Below are 17,484 nucleotides of genomic sequence, written 5' to 3'. Positions count from 1 at the left end.
TGAAAAGCTAGTCCTCCTAAATTTTAAACTTTATAATCAGATTGGAACCTTCATGAATAATTGGGTCTGTTTGGGCTGGTTTCCCTGGGATTCTCCAGGTTGTTGGAAGGAGAAGTTATAGAAAGATCGAACCAGGATTTTAACTGTTCTTCTTTTGCTCTCAGCAAGGTCTCTAGCATTAATAATCAACTTTCTGAATTGATGGTTACACCTACTGTGCTAATAGACTCTGACTTGATTCTCATAACACACATGGTTAAGCTTTAAATTCTTTACAAAAACAGTAATATCACTTTAACCTTAAAAATGAAACAAAATCTGCTACCTCATCACAGAATTGTCGTAGAATCATAGAATATCTCAAGTTGGAAGGCACCCAGAAGGATCACCCAGTCCCAACTCCCTGCTCCTCACAGGACTACCTAGAACTTAACCATATGACTAAGAGCAACATCCAGATGCTTCTTGAAGGTGCCAGATGCCATAGTTTGGTGCCATGACCTGGGGAGCCTGTTTCAGTGACCGACCACCCTCTTAGTGAAGAATCTTTTCCTGCTGTCCAATCTGAACTTCCCCTGGCACAGCTTTATTCCAGTTGTCTAGGATGGAAGGAGTCTGTTGAGTTCATCTAGTCCAGTTAACGCTGCTGCTCAAGTACGGCCTCTTAAAGTAGGTTACCTAGGACTGTGTCCTGTCAGATTTTGAGTATCTCCGAGGATGGAGTCTCTCTGGGCAACCTCTTCCAGTGTTTGCCTACCCTCACAGTATAATTATTTTCTTGTGTTTAGATTGAATGTTGTGTGTTTTTAATTTGTGCCCATTGCCTCTTGTCCTGTCACTGGATGTCACTGAGAAGAGTATCTCAGTTTTCGTCATTCCCTCCCATCAGATATTTGTACACGTTGGTGAGATTCCCCCCAAGCTTTCTCTTCTCCAGGCTGAGCAGTCTCAACTCTTTCAGCCTCTTCTTATATGAAAGATGCCTTCATCATCTTGTTGATTCTTTACTGGACTCTCTGCAGTAGTTCCAGGACACTTGTACTGAGGAGCCTGGCACTGGACACAGTACTCCAGGTATGGCCTCAGCAGGGCTGAATAGAAGGGAAGAATCACCTCTTTCGACCTGCCGACAGTGCTTTGCCTAATGTAGCCCAGGAGGCTGTTGGCATTCTTTTCTGTGAGGGCACTCATGATCAGCTTGTTTTATACTAGGACATCAAGGTCCTTGTTGGCAAAGCTCCATTCCAGCTCATTGTCCCCCAGTGTGTACTAATACCTGGGATTATTCCTCCCAAAGTGCAAGGCTTGGATTTCCCCTTGTTGAGCTTTATGAGGTTCCTCTCTGCCCAGTCTGAGGTCCTTCTAAATCTATCAGCCACTCCTCCCAGTTTAGTACCATCTGCAAACTTCTTGAGGATGTGCTCTGTACCATTATCCACGTCGTTGATGAAGATTAATGGTCTCCTGGCTGTTCAGCCAGTTTTCATTCCACATTACTGTCTACTTATCTAACCTGCACTTTGTCAATGATGATGATATGGGGGACACTGTCAAAGACCTTACTAAACCGGAGGTAAACAACATCTGCTGGTATCCTTTCACCCACTAATATCTTCACTGTAGAGGACTATCAGTTTCATTAAGCCTGACTTTCCCTTCATATTTCCAGTTCATAAGTCCATGCTGATGAATCCAAATCACCTTGTTCTCATTTGTGTGTTTGGAAACGCTTTCCAGGAGGATTTTCTCCACCACTTTCCCAGGGACTGAGGTGAAGTTGACCAGCCTGTAGTTCCCCACATCTTCCTTCTTGCTCTTCTTGAAGACGGGATCAATGCTTGTGCCTCTCTTGTGAGAGTGACTTTACAGTGATACCAGTGAGATTCCTTGGCACTCGTGGGTCCTACTTGTCAGGCTCCAAAGACTTATGTACATCTAGTTTCTTTAAGTGCCCTTTAACCTGGTCCTCCACTACAGAGGGAAATTTCATTGCTCCAGACCTTCCCTCTAATTTCAGGGGCCTGGGGTTCCTGAAGGTCCATCTTACCAGTAAAGACTGAGGCAAAGAATGCATTGAGTACCTTAGCCTTTTCTGTGTGATTTGTCACCTGGTCCCCCACCCTATTCAGCAGCGGGCCCGTGTTTTCCCTAGTCTCCCTTTTGCTGTTCACATGCTTGTAAAATCCTTTCCTGATTCCTTTGCATCCCTTGCAAGCTTCAACTCAAGGTCAGCCTTGGTTTTTCTAACCTCATTCCTGCCCAACGGGACAGTAGCTCTGCACTTTTCTTGGGTTACCTGCCTCTGCTTCCATCTCTTATACATTTGTTTGTATGTCTGAGTTCAATCAGGAGCTCTTCACTTATCCTTTGAGGCCTCTTAAATAGGAAGGGATTATTTGCAGTGCTTTACAGTACTTAAAATTTCGAAGGTAGCAGTGAAAAGGCTTCTTATTTTTAGGTGGTATGCAACTGTCAAATTTGTTCTCATTCATTCTTAACACATTGCTAGAAATGACTACTTTTAGTTTCAGAGAGAATGCTTGTACAAGTAGAACAGAAAATTGAAGAAAATGGCACTTCCTACTTCAGTTTTAAGGGATAGATTGGACTAAAAAGAAATGTATTAGGAATTGTACTTAAATGCCTACATTTGAAAATCTATTTTTTTCATCCCGTGGGAAAAAAGTTCTCCAAAGAATGTGGTAAATAAGTGCTAAATACTTAGATACGATGCATAAGAGTCTCAGATGGATATGGAGTCTGCGTACTCCTAGATATGACATGTCACTGATATTAAATTTCACTAAATTGTGTTAGCACCTGGGTGTATCTGTAAATTTTTGCTGTATTCATTAAATGCTTTCTCAGATAATTTCTAGAATAAGTTATTACACCGCAGCTATGATTTCCGTCTCAGCATTGCTGCTTTTTTTTTTTTTTTCCTGGCAAAAGGTCTCGTGTTTGCCAGGTTCAGGCAAAAGGTCTTAGGTTCACGAGGGCTAGCCTTACCTGAGGTGCAGAAGCAATCCTTGGCTCGCTCTGTGATTTTGGGACCCCAGTTTCTCAGGGCAGAGACCTGACCAGAGTGTGTCCCGGTTCTTTCCAGTGCCATGCTGTTAGGTTGCTAGTGGCATGAACTCAGGCATTGTGTCATGTGAGAAGCAATATTTCCATTTTAAGAATTTAGATCATGGCTCCTGGATCCCTGTTGTACTGTTCTGTCCCAGATTAAGCGCTTAAATTACTTGTGAAATGGACAGGGAAAGGAGACTGGGGTCTTAACAGTCAGCATGTTGCACAGGAAGCTTTCTGACCTGATTGTTTTGAGAATTCATATTGTGAAATCAAACACAGAAAAATCTGTTTAGTCTCTTTTTGCATTGCTCAACGTCTACTGTGAGAAAACACTTTGGATTTCCATATGAACTGTTACGTAAACAAATATCTGCATGCTAGATAATCTCAACGTGAAAAGGAGACAGAAAATAATTTTTCAAATGAAAAATTATTGTAGTAAATTACAACCTTTTTCACCCTTCTAGAAATATTTTACGATTAAGACATAATCAAATATTTTATGCTATATTGTTTGTATTGTATGGGCAAAATGGACTTGCACTATACATTGTGTACATTGTTTTATGGCTTTATTCTTTAAAATATTTTTTTTTATGACTTGAATGTCATAAAATGGAAAATAGTATACAGCGTGATTGACTTCCCTGTTTCCCAAATAGGACAATGATCTCAACTTAAAGCTGTCGTTGATGTTCTTCTCCCTATGAAGAAAATAAGTAATGCAAAATTCCTAGAACAAACTTGGTCACTTGGGCATTTTAAAATTATGTGTCTGAAGTGATTCCAGATTCCTACTTGGAAAACATGAATTCTTAATATTCAGTACACTTTTTCACCACCTGTTATGAGCAAAATAGTAACTGAGCTGCTGGATTTTATTAATTAATCTCTGTCAACATCGTATCTGAAGACCTCATGAAATGCTGAGTTTGAGTTAGAAAATGTTTTGGGGTCTTAGCAAATCCTCGGTATCTTTATTCTGTATGGCATTTTGTGGAAAAAGAGCCACCAGAAGTCAAGACAGCAAATATGAACTCAGGAGACCTTAGCTGTTTGAGAGCACTTGCCCCAGAGATAACGGCTTTTCTTTTTAGCTTTCTAAACAAGCAATGGACATTGGAACAAAACATCTACCTTTTAATGGTTGATAAATTGAAGTTCGAACTGCTTTTAAGGCTAGGGACTGCATTCTCTCTGTTATGTCAGCCTATTACCCCTTGAATATAACGACTGAGGAATGCAGTCCTCAAGAGCCTGACTGTCTGACTGTCATTTGTGGCAATTTGATTCTGACCATGAACTGAATTAAGCTGTGAAACATTTTTTGCCAGTTGCCAATTTTTCTGTAGTAAACATGATTAATGTAACGAGTGTTTCAATTTATAAATGCATTTTTCTGAAACTCCATGTGCACATAACCTGTGAAACGCATGGATATCTAATGCCTGGGACCACTTGAGTGCAGAAGGGGGTAATCCTGATCAAAGGTGATACACTTGCTATTATTTCAGAGTATTTCCTGCCTGAAGCCCACTGGTTAAAGAAGCTTCTTCTAGGTGGTTACAAGTATGTTTTGAGATTTTGTATATAACTTTTTCTCTAGAATAATTCAACATTTCCCTCACTCTGCATGGTGTTGTCCGTAGGTTTTGCTGGGGAAATACATTAGAGCCAGACCTGGACTAACACTAAGTGCTTTTGAAAAAGACTGACCTTCCTCTTTGTTATATTTTACATTTATAACTTCTGTCATGAGTATAACGTGCATATTACTCATAACTTCAAAAGACTAGATTGTACGGATGCCTACACTTTATATTTTATCAGGCTTGGCCATATAAACTTCTTTTTAACTGCTGTTGTTAAGTCTGACTTAGCATTTGATGCTTTCATTAACACCACATGAAGAGTAGCCAGACCCCAGTCAATTGTCATGAGTTGTATTTGCCAGTACAGACCTGAAATATGATAAACATTTTCAGAATAGAAACAATGGTTAGTTGGAATGGTGTAGCTTTAACTTTAACTGAAACAGGTCCAGAGGAGAGCCACAAAGATGATCAGAGGGCTGGAGCACCTCTGCTATGAGGACAGGCTGAGAGAGCTGGGGTTGTTCAGCCTGGAGAAGAAAAGGCTCTGGGGAGACCTTATAGCCCCTTCCAGTACCTAAAGGGGGCCTACAGGAAGGATGGGGAGGGACTCTTTATCAGGGACTGTAAGGATAAGACAAGGGGTAACCATTTCAAAATGAAGGAGGGTAGATTTAGATTGGATACTAGGAAGAAATTCTTTACTGTGGGGGTGGTGAAACACTGGAACAGGTTGCCCAGAGAAGCTGTGGATGCCCCATCCCTGGAGGTGTTCAAGGCCAGGCTGGATGAGGCTTTGGGCAGCCTGGTCTGGTGGGAGGTGTCCCTGCCCATGGCAGGGGGGCTGGAACTAGATGATCTTTAAGGTCTCTTCCAACCTGAACCGTTCTATGATAGCTTTCATTATTTCAATGAAAGAAAAGGGGTATGATGTAATATAGTCTTTTTCAGCTGCTCTGCTTCCTCTGTCAGTAGCTACCATCATTCAGCCTGTAAGCAGTTTGCAAGACTATACATTTGGAAGACTTGCACAGGCAGACCATGTAGCAGGTGGACCTGCTGGTTGGACTTCAGGCTTATGCAGGAGAGGTAGCACTTTGGGAACTTTTTCAGATAGGCTTCCAGTACTGCTAAAACTGATGACATGGTGCAAACTGAGTGATGTAATAGTGTGGATGATTGCCAACTTAGGCCTCAAGCAGCTACAATTAAGAATTTTGTTTAAGAATCTTCTCCATTTAACATCCGACAATCTGACATTATTGCATCCAAATGTGTGCATGTTTGTGGGAAAATTAGTGATGCAGATACTTAATACATTTGGGTATATAGGTTGCTCTTTTATCTCCGGGTTAGTGATGCAGAGTGTTCAGAGAACAACAGAACCAAATTTCTGCTGAAGGCCTGGAAGTTCTCATATCTGAAATGTCACTGAAGTTCCGTTCCAGGTGGCACTTCATTAGCCGCTCTTCATTTTCTGTCCACCATATACTTATGCCAGCTGTTCCTGTTTGCTGCTGTAATTTATATCACATTTTCTCTCCATACGGTTGTTTACATGAGCCCAGTGGAAATCAAATGTCAGCTTCATTCTTATTTCCAACCTTTTTCTGTAATATCATCTGAAAAGCAAATTTTACAACTAAATGAGCTTTTTTGAGTCTGTGCCACTATAATTAAGCAGCTTTCTTCAAAGTAGCTTTGTAATGTTTTTCCTCACAAATGTTTCCATTAGTTTTCTATTCTCAGAGGCTAAATTAACTTTAAAGTCACCGTTTTTCAGAATGTTAACATTCTTTAAAATTGAGTGCTGCCATTTATTTTTCTATAGAAATGTAGTTTTAGCTTCTGTAAATTAGTCAAAATGTATCCCAAAGCTCACCTGTTTCTATAATTTTCTCCATACCTTATTCTGTATGATGGTGTTTTACTTTTCTTAACCTCTTCCTGTTTGTAGTAATATGTAAATAAGTAGCATCACTATGAATACTATTCTCAAAATTAAGACACAAGTTTTTATTCTTAATATTAATTTGTTTATTAATTCTTCATATTGGCTTATTAATAAAAGGGTACACCTCCTGAAAGGTCCAGTTTTCTGTCTTATTTATCTTCCTGTGCTCTGATCGTCACCATGTATTTAGTTTTAGAAGATATTTTTTGTACTGGGATTAATTACAATCTTCTGAAGATGCTTATGACTATAATGCAAGGGAAGTAGAGCAGGCAAAACCTGAAACATTTTTAACTGTAGAAAAGCAAATTTATTTTTCATCCACGAAGGTAATTTTATTGCCATAGATGAGCAAACCTATTAGTGATGGAAAATACTAAATTCCTTTTCATGAGTCACGTTTTTCTTGTTGATCATAAAATGTAGTATTTACTGACTTTCCAATTTCTTTGTAAGTTTCATATTGTTCGACATTCTTAAATTGTTTGTTGGTATTGGGTATGTTAAAGTACTATATATCATGTAATACATTTGCTTTATCACCTAATTATTCCACATGTGAGCATTGTAAATAAAATTTAGATATCTCTCCAACAAATTTGAAGAGCTGTATTTAAGAGGTTGATATCAAGAGCATTTGTTTTGATTCCTTTTTTATGTAATGACAAGTTTTCATTGTTAGTCTTTGTAGTAGCAAATTTTGATTATCTGGGTATGTACATATAGCTATATGACCATATGTTCTGTTATTTGTAAATTTTCCTCTCATTTTTAACAGACTCATTTTAGTCTGGGGCTCCTGTCCCATCCTTTTTTGTGGTTTTAAATTCTGTTGATCTGTTTTGTCTCTGAAGTGAGCCTGGCTAACCTCTAAATCAAAGTTATGGTTCTGACAGTTTAAGATACTAACGTACACGCATGTCTTAGACTTTGCAGTCTTAAATAAAAGTTTAAAATTTCCATTCGATTCATGTCCCTCTAGTTTTCCTGCTCTTGAACGTATATTTGTAAAGTGTGTTCATTTTGTTTGATATCATTCTGTTGGATTTAGTCAGGGTTTGGATTTTCCTCCTGAATCTGTGAATAGGGCTTCTTTTTCCTTATATTGGTCAAATAAAAGTGAACATAGAGCAGGTTTTCCTGTTAGAGTCAACATATGGACTATTTTTTGTAGATAAGTGGGTGGAAAAAAAAAAGGTTTGAGTTCAGTAGGTTCTAGCACATGTACTAGATAATGTACTTTTCCTGTTTAAATGGATACTTAAAATGTTTTTAAGACAGTCTAATTTTTTTATGTATTGTCTTGTTTTAGGTTTCCCAGGCTGGAGATTTGCTTATTGAAGTTTACGTGGAAAGAAAGGAGCCAGACTGTAGTATTATAATCAGGGTTAGTGTACAAAAGTGATACAGTGTTTTTACTAAGCACTTTCTCATGAAGTATGCTAAATTTACTTTGGTACATGTTTTTATATAATTACATAATGAAAGTATGAATTTATGTCTATCATTATTCTTTTAATTTTTTTTTTAATTTGCTGAGTCGCCTAAATTTTGTAAAGACTGATTATTATGTATTTTTAAGGAGAATTTTATGATGCTCTTTTAAAGGGGAGATGTCCTCGTTTAGTTTTACTACAGTATACAGTGGTATAAATTCTTGCAGCTCTATAGGTGCAACACAAAGGAACATTAACAAGTGCTCAGTGAATGCTGGTTTAATTCAATAGTACAAGGCCGTTTAAGTGACCGTCCTCCTGATTTTTCTTTTTGCTAGTGACTATCTGCTTTCCTTGAGTTCTAAGAAACCAAAGGTTGTTACTTACTGTAATTGAGACTTTTTGGCCTTGTATCCTACAGTGTATTTTAAACACAGTTGTCTCCATGTAGTAGTCCTCTATTGTTTGGATGCTGAGGAAAAAAAAAAAAAATCATTCTGTAATGACAAAAGACAGATATTGTTAAAAAGGAAGTAGAAAAAAATAGGACTTCTGTAATATTTACCTTCCCATACCCGAGAAAACATATCAAGGCTCTTTTTCGCTAATTTTTCAAGGGTAGAGAAAAGGAATTTCAAGTTACCACATTATGTCAGCTAAAAATTATAGCTTTGATTTCATGGAACAAAATAAGGAAAGCATGCTGGAGTCTGACAAATAATTTATGTGTTTCCAACTCAGTAAATGTGTTGCTTTTTTTTTTTTAAGTCAATTGCAGGGAGGAAAATTTGGAAAAAATAAATCAGAAATCGGTAATTGTAATCTATTATAAACTGACTTAAATTGTATTACAGGTATCACCTTTGATGGAAGCAGAAGAGTTAACTAATGATGTTTTAGGAATCAAAAACATTATTCCCAACAAAGATGATATCTGGGCTGCTTTTGAAGTACTTGAAAATGGAGAACTAGGTTAGTGACATTTAAATTAAGCATGTTCATCAAATGTTATTATTTTTATTTTTCAATACTTAACATAATCAAAAGCTTAAGTTAAAGAGTTACTAAAAAGTTTACAGAAACAAAACAAAAACTAGCCTTCAGTTTTATATTTGGTTACTGGAGCATCTGCATTAGTTCTTGCTACACTTTGCCAGAAATAATGTGATGAATTGTTTTAAAACGCTTATAAATTGGGGTCTGAAAAAAATGTCCTTTATATTACTCTGCTTCTCAGTTCATTACTCATCGGCTATAGAAAAGTACGTCTTACCAATAAGTCTTAAAGAAGAAACATATTTTCATTAGAATGTCAGCAGTTGATTTTTATAAGGAATAATGTTTTGCAGAAAATACTTGTAATACTATGGGGAAAGGATCTTTTTTATTATTTAGTCAATTATTTTCTCTGTCCAAATGAAAAAGGAGGCATAAAGTGTGTAATCCTGCATTTATGGCAAGTGGCATTATGGTATATCTCGCAGAATCTTGAAACATTTGTTTTAAATATGGTTCTGCTGCCAACAAGAGCAAATGTCACATGGTCACAATGTTCATGAACTGTGAAGAGGTTTTAGCACTGGGAGTGCTTTATGCATGCTGGAGCTTGTACTTTGTTGTTAGAGATACTTAATATAAAGTAATAGAGGTTTGTTTTTTTTAATTAAAACATTGTATTTTGATGAATATTCACTAACATCATCTGATTTTTGAATAATACATGGGGGACAGAAATATGCTTTTAGTAAAAAGCAATGTCTATTTGCCCTTCACAGTAAGTTGCTGCTCTTACTATTTTCATGTTACAGAAGTGGACTGTGGACGAGTTTATTTCTGTATCTTCGCTATTTCTGTAGTGATGGTATCTGTTTTCAAGTTAAGAAAAAAAAAACATTAAAAAATGGAGAAAATGAAGATTAATAAATGTTTCAGGATTATTTGAGTAGTTTTGTTGTAACTTGATTTTCAGACGTGCTTGCAATAATCTCTTCAGATTTACTAACATTCCTGATGTATTCAGTCTTGACCTTGGCAGTATCCATAGTGAGAATGGAAGTGCGTTCTCTGTTTTGACTAAAATAAATGATCCTGATCCCTCTTTCCCTCTTTGCATCTTGCAGTCTTGTGGTGATGCTGTGTAGAGATGTAACACAGAATTCAGTTCCAGATTCATAGATGCAAGTGTCAACTGACAAAGAATACCAGCATCTATTATCTTTAGAAGAGTCCTGGTAACTCCTACAAGTACTCTAGAAATCCTGTTTCTTTTGACTGAGTAATGGAAGAATTTGAAGAGGGAATTTTATTTTCTTAAACTTAATATATAACACTTACTGGCAAATGAAAACTAAACAAGATATGGCCCAGAGAACATAAGAGTAAATACAAAAGATAGACCACACAGCAGCTTCTTGAGGTATTTGGGTGCAACAACTAGTATTTTAGTGTGGGCTAGAAATGTTTTCTGAGCTAATGACTATAGAATATTGGCAAAATTAAGTTTAAAGTGAGACGCTACAGGCCCTATATAGGAGAATAAATATTGGCAAGGGATTAGAGTGTAACCCATTGAAAGAAGAGTTCACAACACAAAGTAGAAATGGCATACCAGTGTTTTAAAACCAAAACAAACAAGTAAAAAGCAAACCAAATAAAGTTCTGAATTCAGCACCCAGCTCAAATCAGTAGAGATTGTGTTGATGAAATACCTGCTTCATGGAGCCCTTTCTGGAAGAATCTGTGCATCAGAACAGGCGAACTGAATTATAATGTTGAAAAATAAAAATAATACATCTAGTAAGAGGCACTTACTCAGAAAGACTCCTGTGGTGCTGTTGCTGAATCTAGTAGATTATCAAAAAGGCTGAAACACAGAGAAAATAACAGAGAAAAACAATCCTGTGTAGTCTTCGGTCCAAATGTGTCAAAACTAAAAAATTACTTGAGTCTTTGCTGCTGTAAGTTGATCTTACTAGCATCATTTAACAAACATCATTGAACATTACGTAATCTAAGGCATTTAAAAATAAGTAAAGATTCTGATGTGTCATGACAGAAACAAAATGTGCTTATTTGTTTCAAACATACATTAATGATCACAGTGTCTTTCTGACAGAAATGAGTTTTCTGCCTGTCTTCTTGCCATGGTCTGGTACCTGTCCAGTGCATAGGTGGTGTTCAGTTGGTTACACTCAGTCCTAAAGTTTTATGAGAGTTATTTTACTTTTTAAGATATACTGCCCTGAAAACGAACCCTGAGAAGGCAAGAAAATTAGAATCTTATATTTTCTAAGAAGTAATTTTCTCCTGATAGTTAATGTTGTTTAAGGTGAAAATAACTGGGTTTGGATATTTACCAGCATATGATGACCTAAGTAAAAGGGTAATTGGACGTACGTGTTGACTGCTTGCAGTTCAAAATAGTAAAATTTCAATATTAAAATCAACTAAATTATTTGCATATAGAAAAGTTTAAATAATTGATAATTTTATCTAACCTAATGCTGAACATTCAATACCATACGCTTTTACAAAATAGGGTGTATATTTTTTTTAGTAATTTGTTCTTGATGGATAGTTTGTAAATGAGGTGTGTTGCCAGTAAAATAGCTAATGCATTTCAGCATCGTGATTTATGTACCATGTAATCCATGATGACAGATGGTCTTAAATGTAACTATAAATAAAACAGTAGGTGTTTACTCTGGGAGTGCTGGTGTTCTAGGAAGATGCGGTGGTTTGCCAGTGTTTCCTGCCTTTGATTTGTAAAGTTTTTCTCCTTAAAATGGATTTTTCTCTTGTACAAAGGCAAGAAGTTGTTTTAACTTTATCACATCAGAGTCCACAGTTTCCCAAAAGTTCAGAAGAAATTTTAAAAGTGTGACCGTTTAAAACAAAATGGCCAGAAGAAATGGTGTTATAAAGTAGGGATTGAGTTGCTGTCTGCAGAGTGGTATCATTTTTTAGGCTGCTTTGTTGTTATGTCTGAATAACAAAACCTTTATATAAGTGGTATAACAAGTCTACAGGTAAGGTAGTATTTTTGCATCTCAAAACAGCGGTAGTTTTTTCGGTCACTTAAGTGTGTTATTTGTGGCTGCTGCTTTCTGAAGCTCCGGTGTTCAGGTGTTCAGGAAAATATGTTCTGCTAGAGTGTAGTGCTGGACGGTCCCAAAGCAGCTGTTGACATTTCATATTCATCTACCCTAGCAGAAATGAAAAATGAGGTTATGGCAGCATACTTTTCCCTCCAGTACTCAAGAGACACGGGGCTAGACTGCCTGACCCAACATGACAGTGTGACACAGGTGTGACATTCCAGGAGCTGTACCCAGGTCTTCTCAAGGCCTGACCCACATAAGTTGGTATGCAAATGGAAACTCAGAACTTTTGGAAAAAATCTCTCTTTGGAGATGAAATGACGCTTGGATCCTCTGCTCTAAGTTGAAGCCCACAAAGTCATTAAGGTTTCTGTGCTTTCATGACTTACAGTAGGTGCTTCCTGATGAGCACTTGAAAGCCTTCTGGGGTCTGGTGTGGATGTGTGTGTGCATGTGGAGGAAGGATTAATAGAGAGGGGAACTGTACAGTCTCCCTCCATCCATGTCATTGTTGCCTTGGATGATACCTCAGGCTGTGTTGCAGTACACGTAACACTCACATTTCTGCTGGATCTGATAATGCAGATTTAGGGACTATTTGCAAGATCTTTCCTACTTTCTTTTAGTGTGTGAACTGGGGTTTGTACGGAGTACTGGCTGGACTTTCTTATCGCTGACATTTTTCCATCCTGTGAAAGGGTCTCAGAGTTTCTCTTTTAGGATGGATGATACCTGTCAACAAATGTATGTTTGAGCAACAGAGGTGTTGAAGTGCATCCATACAGTCTATTCATGCCTTCATCTACTGGTATTTTAATGTTGCTGTACTCTTTGTATGAGGTTGGAATATAAAAGAGCAAGTCTGGAAATTCCCCGACCACAGCAACAGGGAGAAGACCTAGTAAGACCACATATTTTTCCCTTTAGTAAAAAGAACGTAATGAAACCAAGAGTCTGTCTCAATCTGCTTTGATCATTAACAGACAATACAATCTATATCAGTTGGGTTGTTTTCACTGTAACTGCTCCAGATTCTTTGGGTTTTGATTGCAGAGTACTGGTAGCCGTGATTCATTCATTTTTTGTATTGAGCCCAGCCCAATGAGGCCCAGTATAGCTGCAGGTCTCAATTCTGTTTGATCATATGTAAGTATACCCTGTGATAGTCCCTGTTTTGTATTTAGTTTGAAAGCAATGTTTTGGTGTCTTCATATGAGAAAATATTCATAGTACAAAAGCGTCACTGAACATTTGACTACTGCTTGTTTAATTTATCATTCATTACCTGTGCAGACCCTGCCAGCAGAAGTGTTGCTGCAGAAAGTCAACGAAGTACCTAATTGTCGTATTTTGAAAGCAGTGTTTTTCTTCTATAGCTCAAAGTGAATGAGACAGTGTTGTGTATAGGCATGCGTGACTTCTAAGGGCCTCCAGTCTTGCTGGTTTTGTGTTGGTTTTGTTTTTTTTTTTATTTCAACATTGTTGTATCTTTTTTCCTCTGGTGTTTTTCAGAACGTCCTCTGCATTATACAGAGAATGTACTAGAACAAGTTCTTCACTGGAGTTCACTACCAGAGCCTGGCACCGCATATCTGATAATAAAGAGATTTCTAACAGCAGACATGATAAAACTCTACAGTGGTACGTATCTTTTTAAAACATAGGTATTTCAGGTGGGAATATGAGGACGACAATTATGTCAAAATGTCCCAGAATGTCTGAATTACTACTGCTTTATAAGAGTTACTTAATTTACTGAGGGTTGTGCTGACTTCCTTTTAAAACATAGAAATTACGGATGTTTCTGTTTCTACAAACTTAAGCTCTCTCATTTGAACATAAAAGCATACAGAAACTCTGCATTCAGGTTAGTTTGTGAATTTCGGCTGTGAAGGTTGAGACTGCTCTTTTATCCATAGTGCAGTTCTGCACAGTCCGTCCACATGTATACTGCGCTATACTCCCTCTCTGTGGACTATATATATGTATACCTTGTATATATAATGATTACATTATATATAAAACATACAGTTTATACATAATTATGTTAGTATGTCATATCATAATAATAATTTCTATTATATAATCCAATGCCTCCAAACTACAAAGCTAATTTGAATGACATACTCAAGTAACTGAATGACTTAGAGAGTATGGGGCTTTTAAAAAGAATGAGGAATTTAGATCTGACACTTGAAAGGAAATATAGGTCAAATATATACCGGAAAAATATGGTTTACAAGCTGCCCCCGTCCTTTTTTTTTTTTTTTAAACGTAATACCTGGATTTAAGTTTCCCATGTAATAATATGTAGTATTTGCTTTGAGAGAGGCAGGAGTTTAGAATGTAAATGTGCCCCAAAATTACTACCCTGTTCTCAAGCAGTTGAAATCCTGTATGCTGTCACTGTAAAACATGCAATGGTGACACATGATGCTTGGTTTAATGCCCACCTGATTTTATCTAGTGACTTATTTAAATATGTCATCTTTTCTTTTCCTATCTTCCCCATATACAGAGGTATTAATCTCTCCATCTACATATCTCTTCTGTCTTGATTTCAAGAAATAAAAATTACACTATTACGCTTATTCTTCTGAAAGTAATAGCCTTCTCTCATCATCCTTTATTCCTGTAAAAGCATATTGCACAAATACGGACCAACCTTAACAAGCGCGCTATTCATGACTTTTAGGTTTGAGTTTCACTATCTCTAAATGTGTCATAGCGGATAGTGAATAGCGAGAAATGGCCTACTTCATTAAAAGCTTGATATATGAAATCCCATCACCTCACTCAGTATGTGTTGAGGTATAATCAGAAAAGGAAATGGGTCATAAGGACTGTGTGAACCGCTGCTCTGAGAAACACATAAGGATTAGGCTAATGTCAATTTACAAAAAAATTGACAAAAAAATTGTCCTAACCCATCAGAGTAATTGTTTGCATCAGTTCTTTTCAGTTTGACCTTAATCTAAACGCACTGACATCTGACCGAATTATTATATTTACTGGCCCTTCTTTTTGTGTGTGTTAAAATAATTAAAAACTTATTAAATAAGTTATATTGGTTTTCTTAGTGGCTTGAAGGGAAAAAATCTCTGCTATATTGCAGACTTACAGTATTGATCTCTGCACACTACACGGCAGAGTGATATTTTTTTCTTGAGAGTGGAAGTGCCATTTTAAGGAACCTTTATATAGCGAAGATACTTTAATTCCTAAAACATTACCTTTTCTAACTGGATCTCGTTATAATGTTTAAAATAAACAGAGTTCTGTAGTAATTTCATCTTGTTAGATTTTTTGAGTCCACTTTTAGCTTGTAAATTTACTCTGAAACATTAGCAATACTGGAGGAGCAAGTTCACCAGCTTCAGTAAACTAGTGTATATATTAAGTGTAGCCTAAGATGCACGGAAAGTCTGTACCATTCATCCACATCTTGTAGTTGCAGGAATCTACACGTTTATTGTTTCTGTTTCTTGCATCTGCGCACACTGTTAAAATAAATAAGCAGCTATTTCAGGACAAAAATATATGTTTTTTTTTTTTAGATAAACATTGTACTTCCATCACTAGATAGTGTCAGAGTGAAAAAAGACACAGGATGAGGTCATTGGGGGAGGGATGCCTCTAGGAGGAGGCAGTTGTGATTATGTTGGGGCTCTCCATTTCAAAGAGCACAAGAAATAACTGCTGGCTTGAAGGAAGATGGGAAGACCTTAATTTTTTTTAGTCTTTTACGCTCTTTATGTGGATAATTCCTCCCCGCTGAGTAGTAGGGCTGAGGCCAGACATGCAAGCACTACTGTTTCAAGTATGTTTTTTAACAGTGGATTCAGCCCATACAAATGGACAACCAGGTAGATGGATGTCCTCCTCCTTTGCACTAAAATTAATAGGGCTGTGATCATGTTATGTATACTATGTTTATAACTGAATTCCATGAATTTCCCTTGGTTCTGTGATTTATGTTAGAATCTTACAGACTAAATTACGATATTCCTGACCTTATTTTCTGTTAATGTTACCTCAGAGCTTTGCGTCATCAGCACTTTTCTCCTTTTTCTTCCAGAGACTTTCATGGTGTTTGAAATAATGTTGGTTCAATAGTGAGCCTAAAGGAACAACTCTATTAGCCTCATTTCATCTTGGCAACTTATCATTGTCTTCCCTGTCAGTGCAACTTTTCCCACGTTCCTTATACATAGCACATTCTCCTTTTTGATAATTATTGCACTCATTCTCATTTTGTCGATTTTAAACTAATTTCTCATGTTGTGCAATATCAAACATTGTACTGAGGTCTAGATGTATATTTTCTCTTGTTTAGAAATCAACTTTCTTTTTCAAGGAAAGTGTTAGTTTATTTGTATTGATATATTTCAATAAATACACGGTAAGTTTTCCACTTTCTTCCAGATCTTTATTTATTCCCTCTTGACAAGATACTCCATAGCTTTTCATGCTTGTTGCAGGAGCACTCTTTCAAGTGCTGTTCAGAAGGGCAAGGTGTGCGTTATATTTTGTATAAGAGATACTCGGTACAGCTTACTTCTATTTCAAGATCCTTTTCCCGAAAATTTCCCACCTTAAAGTTTGATTTTTTAGAAAAATATGAGAGAATAGCTTCACTATAAAGTGTGTGTATATAGGTCCTTGAAATTTTACCAACAGACAGTTGTGTAATTTGAGTGGGAAGTATTGATTTCTGAGAACAGGGGCTATTATTCAGAGATATTCTTTGAAACGCAAACTTCTAAACCATAGGTGGATCAATCGTGAATGGATTGAGTGCATCTAGTGCCTGGTAGTTGCAAAGTTCTAGAAAGTTTTGCATGTTTTGTAAAGTTTGTATCTGAAAAAGCATTCTGATTAGGACACATCACGATTATTTTAGATTTACTTTATGAAAGAATGATTCTAAAGAATATAGAATATCATCAATTTAGAGGATTATTTTTCCTCCTTCAGGCTTTTCTAAGATCTCTGTAAGTATCAAGTGTTTCATAGATTTGCTATGGTGGGAATGCTGTGAAGTTTAGAACAAGCTTTTGTCATGTCCAGAGCTATGTGCAGAAATCTAAAATCTTCCAATTTGGTACAGACATGGAAGCATCCTGCTACTCTCATTTGGTATGGTTAAAAAAAAAAAAGTGATTGCCTGGATAAGGAATCATTTTCTATTCTGAACATGAAACAAATATTCTTATTGGCAAAGAGGGAATATGTTAGTGCTTTTATTTTTAACTGTGTGTGCATACTTGCACTTACAAGTGAGGCAATACAACTAACTTCCGATTTTAATTGCTCAAATGTATTGA

At 36.8% G+C, this 17,484-nt stretch overlaps 1 protein-coding gene across 4 annotated transcripts in view; it reads left to right on the top strand.

Annotated features, from left to right (window-relative positions):
* Positions 1-17,484, top strand: part of ARAP2 (ArfGAP with RhoGAP domain, ankyrin repeat and PH domain 2) — a 138,992-nt gene that overhangs the window by 96,709 nt on the left and 24,799 nt on the right. For all 4 annotated transcript variants that reach the window (XM_074587777.1, XM_074587775.1, XM_074587776.1 and 1 more), the window contains 3 exons: positions 7,934-8,008; positions 8,912-9,029; positions 13,670-13,798. In XM_074587777.1, coding sequence (XP_074443878.1) covers positions 7,934-8,008; positions 8,912-9,029; positions 13,670-13,798 — 322 coding nt within the window. The remainder of the gene's footprint in view (positions 1-7,933; positions 8,009-8,911; positions 9,030-13,669; positions 13,799-17,484) is intronic.

This window comes from Larus michahellis, chromosome 5 (genome assembly GCF_964199755.1).
Source record: "Larus michahellis chromosome 5, bLarMic1.1, whole genome shotgun sequence".
Lineage (NCBI taxonomy): Eukaryota > Metazoa > Chordata > Aves > Charadriiformes > Laridae > Larus > Larus michahellis.
The sequence above is the reverse complement of the archived record's forward strand: the minus strand, read 5'-3'. Positions and strand labels throughout refer to the sequence as shown.